A 5454-nucleotide genomic window follows, 5' to 3' on the forward strand; every position below is an offset into this window, starting at 1 on the left:
TCAAATTTTATTCACATTTATTTTTGCTTTTAGTGTGCTCACAGAAAATTAGAACACCTTAAGCAGAGGAGTTTAATAGCAATTTTTTTGTAAGCAAAGTTACATTCCATCTCTAAAGTCAAACTGGTCGAAGCTTCTCCAGTATTTACAAAAGGAAAATAAAGAGAGAGAGAGAGAGAGAGAGAGAGAGAGACAAGATGCTACACAAACATTTGCATCTGATAGATTCCTTAAATTTTTGTCAAAGACCACTGAAAAAGCATTTGCCTGCTGTAATCAAAAAACATACCACAGTATATAAACAGTTAACCATTCCACTTATCACAGCTTGGTTTTCGAGTTCAAAATTGCTTAAGAAGGTCTTTCCTGGGATGACTTTTCTCTTCTTTTTTTGTGTGTGTTGTTATCTTACAAAAATGAGCGGGTGGAAAAAAGAGCTGCAAACTTCATGTGCTTCTTGAGATCAAGATTTTCATTTTGTACAATAATCACAGTTAAAAACACCCCGCCTATACATACTTACATTTGTATTAAGGTCATAAAACCAACAATAAACAATAAAGCCTATACAACTTGTATTCCTACTGAATCACTGACTGGTACAGCTAATGAGAAGTGAAAAGCTCCTATGAGTTTATACGTCTTCCTAAAAAACCCTAACTCTGGGACTCTTTTGTTGGTCGTATTTCAAAAAGGGACTTAGTGTTGTAAACTGTATGGTGTGTATGGATGTTGGTCTCCTAGTTTTTTTTAGACTACTCTTTCCATAATAGTCTGTGGCACATTTCCAAGGCCCCTCCCCCCTGCCCTCCCTGAACTCACCTCCCCCCCTTCATTTGCAGCTCGACCCCCATCTCCTTCATACCATGGGCATGTCCATACCATTTGTTTACACTTTTGTATAAAAATTCAAAAGAAAAAAAAAACGTAATACTGATGAAAAAATATATGGCAGAGTGTGGAATTAATCTGTTGTACATGTCGAAGCCACCCACCTCCCTAGCCCGTTGGAATGGAAGTAACAATGGACCGAGATGGGTTTTGTGTAAGGGGGGAATGGAAACCAAAAATAAAAAATAAAGAAAAAGCTTTAAAATATCCCTGGTTGTAGACAAGTTCTTCAAAGCCATTACCTGGCGTCACTCCAACATACAAACAGGGAAATGTTCTTTGATTATCTTTTTTCTCCTTTTTTTCCAAATTTCTTCCTTCTCCCAAATTATTCAGCGGCCTCCGCGGCTGCAGCCGGAGCCTCGGCTGATGCCGCTTCCTGCGAGGCCGGGGCGGCCTCCTCTGTTTTGGGCGCCTCCTCGGCCGGCTTCTCCTCCACCTTTGGCTCCTCTGCCTTTGGCTCCTCTGCGGGCGCGGCCTCCTTGGCCTCCTCAGCAGGTTTCTCTGCTGGTGCCGCCTCTGCTGCAGCCGCCGCTGCCTCCGGCTTGGCCTCTACCTCCTCCTTGGCCGGCACTGCAGCAGGTGCGGCCTCCTCCCCAGCAGGTTTGGCCTCCTCGCTGGCGGCCGCTGCTTCCTCTGTGCCCTCAGCCTTGGCCTCCTCCGTGGATGCTGCCGCAGCCGCCTCCTCGTTCTCTGCCCCCTCTCCCGTCTCCTTCTTGGTCTTCTTGAAAGAAAAGCCGCTGAGCTTGAACGACTTCTTGAAGGAGAACCGCTTCTTCTTCTTCTTGGGGGTTTCGTTGCTGGTGGAAGGTGCGGCGCCGTCCTCGGCCTTCGCCGCCGCCGCCGCCTCTCCCTCAGCAGGAGCAGGGGATGCCTCTACCTTCTCCCCATCCGCAGCCTCCTTCTCAGCGGGAGCGGCTTCTGCTTTCTCAGCCTCCTCCTTGGGGGCCTCCTTGGGAGCCTCCTCGGCCGTGGCACTGCCGTTGGCCTGCACCTCCTCTTTGCCGTTCTCGGCGGCTGCAGGAGAGGCGTCCCCGTTGGCTTTAACGTGGCCGTTTTCCTAAAAAGAGAAGCAGGGGCTGTTAATGCCATGTAAAGAGCTGGCGTGGTTTCAAGACTGGAGCTGGACAGTGCCGCTGAGGGACACCAGGGGCAGCACACACCATCAGATCAGCGCTGACAAAAGCAGACTCTCACTTCAGCCTGGACCCACTTTCTACTCTCCAGCTCTGAGAGACCTCACATGAAAATAATGAAACAATGACTAACAGTCAGGCATTAGAGTGAAAAACGCAACAACTCTGCGCTGCCTCTCATTCATATCCAGAGCGAGAGGGAGCGCAGTGCCTCGGCTGGACCACAAGGGGTCGGTGGCTGCTCGCTCCAACAGCGGAGCGCCAAAGCAAAGCAGCTGCTCATTAAAACAGCAGCTGCTCATTAGACCGGCACGGCTCGGATACATTTACTAAAAATGTTTCAAATCGAAACGCGATGCTGAATGATACATTTATCTAAGACAAATCCAAACTCTATAAAGGAGCGGCTAGGACCAACACAAGCCTCTCTCACCCACCCTCCCTCCCTCCCTCCCTCTCTCCGGGGCGCACCACTGGCTCCGAGCCTCTGTCTCCCCTCCTCTGTGATAGCAGGCTGCCATCTCCACTTTCTAGTCGAGCATCTGTAACAAAAGGAGCGCTGCTCCGAGCGCACACAGCCTTTGTTGGCGTCGTGCATCTCGTCTTATTCAGCAGTTTCCAAAACTGCGACCAAGAGGCGATTTCATTCAAAGCCAAGGGACTTCATCTTTGTCCTGAAATGTATTTATTTGGAGCAAATTTACCAATCAACCACTCAACACATTCAAATCCTACAATTCAAAGTGATATTATCAACAAAAGATTCAAATTCCAAATTGGCTCACAATTAACAGCTTATTGTGTTAAATGTTCTTCAGATATCCGCTCAATAAAGCGCCCCGTTCTCCTTGGAAAAACCAAGGGAATATAAAATGATCAACTGTTGCTCATGAGCTACCATCTATTCACATTTAAAACCCAGTCTTTCCATTTAGATTCAACTCCCGCAGCGGCTCTCCATTCAGTCTATCCACATTTACGCAGGGATTGCGCCCTCAGAGCGCAGCCCCCCTCCACAACGACCAGAGTGTCCCCCCGATGGATGCCAAGAGCTGGCTGTTAAAATATCATTTACCTGTCCGTTGGTCTTGGTGGGTGAAGCAGCAGCCTCTCCGGGCTTTTCGGCCGCGGTTTCAGCCTTCCCAGCTGTCTTGGACAATTGCGCTCCCATGCTTTTCGCCCCCAACAAAGAAACTCAACCGATCCAAAAAACGAACAAAGACCCACAAGCCTCTTTGTTGAAACTCAAAAGCTCTTCGCTGCTGCCTCCCTCTCTCTGCACAGAGGAGAAAAAAGTTCACAGGGAAAATGTAAAACAAAGTCCAGTTAAGAGCGAGGAGGATTTTTCAAAATAGCGGGGGAAAGCTGGCAGGTAAGGAGGAGTAATAAAATCCCAGATTGGTGGCCGTGTCGCTGTAGACAGGCTGCAAAATGGAGAAATTTCCCTTGTTGCTAATAAGATGCGGAGTCCAACGCCCAAGTGAAGAGATGAATGGGCGCTCCGAGCGATGACGGCACCGCACTCTGATTTAGCCAATCACAGCCGCCGCTCAGGGCGTGGGCGGGGTTTTTGGAAAGGGAGTGAACAATAGATTGTAGCGTTGCGTTCATGTACGTAGGAATATTGACACTCAAAGAAATTGGCAGGGGTTAACTAAATCACTAGTATGACATGTTACCAATCCGAGATATTTGTTTTGCATTTAAATCAAAATTTTCACTCCCCAACCCAAGTGAACCGTTATGGAAGTTTGAAGTTATGTGGATTTTCCTTCTTTTTGCACTATTTACTCAAGGTCCACTTACAAGTTTTCTCGAGTTACATATAAAAGAGAATCACTTTTGCACACAGGATATAGATCTTGTGCGCTAACAAGCGCAAAAAACAATCAACATCCTTTTTTTTAAAATAATCTCGCCCTCCGAAATCCTAATACATCAATTTAAATTCATCTAATTTGTATTTCTATTCGATATACAGCTTGTCATAGTTCAGTCTTTTTGGTAGCATCGTGTAAGTTAATTAGACGAAACGTCAATCCCTGTGCTCATTAAAAAAAGGTTTGACATTTTTCCATAGGCCGTGGCTACCTTTAATTTATGTGATGTGAAAAATATATTGTGTTATGTGAGTTTTGGATAAGGTCAGACTTAAATATAAATGTAAACCAATGAAGAACTTAAGACTACTACTGCTGTTTTATATTGTACAAGAGGTCAACCTCTGCTGTGTTAAAACTGCTTCACATCACATTTTCTCCAGGTTAGGCATCACAAATGGTCCATCTGTGTGATGAAATCATTCATTTTTAGGGTTTGACGTTCATTCTGAAGCCATTCGCCAGTTGAAAGTCGTCATAATTCTCATTCACAGTTGGATACTTGTACATACCATTTTTTTTACTGCACCTTGAACGCAGCATTGAACATAGTAGCATCAACTTGTTGTGGCCACAGATTTATAAACCATATATTTGAAGTGAACTACTGAACTCATCAGGATGTGTGAATATATTTAATGGTTTCTTGAGGTTGAATGGAATATATTTACCCAGATATTAACGCTGTTCCAACCATTCACCTGCATGTTTTCCATGACGGGTATTTAATGTAGGTAGTTTTACAGTGTAAGCTACCATCTGCCTTCACTTTTTCCTCTCTCACTTGCATTAATATGTGATCATTAACACAAACAGACAAACACTCAGTTTCTGTTAAAAGATAATGATCAAGATTTGAACGGTTTCAGGAACTTTCTTGCTAAATACTGTATGTGTGTGTGTGTGTAAAGGTAATAGGGGGTTTGGGGGGTGGGAGCGTACCCGGTGCAGTCTTGTTGACGGCCGTGTGAGGTAGTGTTCAAACAGGTCTCTCAGCCCACATTTGCAATGCAAATCACCCTCCGGGCAGAGTCAACTGTCCTCTGCAGTACTGAGACACACAGAGCTTAACACACCCAGTGCATCACACACTGAGGTGGGCTTCCTGGACCAGTTTCACTCTGCTGCGTTTAAATGTTATCAAGTGCAATGCAAAACAGTACTGCTGGGCCACTCTCGCCTGGGACACAAACAACAATACATGAGGGAGTTTCTGTGAATGATCTGTGTGTCTGTCCGTTAACAGCGTCCATTAACAGGCTGCCAAAATCCTCCTTGCCTTCTTTTACATGGCCTGGACTATGGAAGCTTTTTTCTGCCAATGTAATGAAAAAAAGAATTCTTTTGACTTAGTATCTCAAATAATGTCTTTGAATTTTGTTTATCGTCACATTGGCAGTGATGGGTTAGCAAAAGACATAACTCATGATTGATTACTTGCTTTTTTTGGTGCCTTCATCCACATATCATAGTCTTCCTTAGACTGAAAGTCTTAAAATCTACTATTTGCTGAGGATGCTGAAGAACTTGAGATGTTGTTCAAAACT

General features: G+C 45.1%; 1 protein-coding gene across 1 annotated transcript; it reads right to left on the reverse strand.

The window, feature by feature from the left end:
- On the reverse strand, nt 1-3515 carry marcksa (myristoylated alanine-rich protein kinase C substrate a). Its single transcript, XM_051409957.1, has 2 exons — nt 3103-3515; nt 1-1951 (listed from the first exon to the last, which is right to left on the reverse strand). Exons 1-2 carry the CDS (start codon nt 3196-3198, stop codon nt 1220-1222), a joined length of 828 nt encoding a protein of 275 aa, XP_051265917.1. The 5' UTR covers nt 3199-3515; the 3' UTR covers nt 1-1219.
- Between the last annotated feature and the right edge of the window lie 1939 nt (nt 3516-5454).

Source organism: Dicentrarchus labrax, unplaced genomic scaffold, assembly GCF_905237075.1.
Source record: "Dicentrarchus labrax unplaced genomic scaffold, dlabrax2021, whole genome shotgun sequence".
Classification (NCBI taxonomy): domain Eukaryota; kingdom Metazoa; phylum Chordata; class Actinopteri; family Moronidae; genus Dicentrarchus; species Dicentrarchus labrax.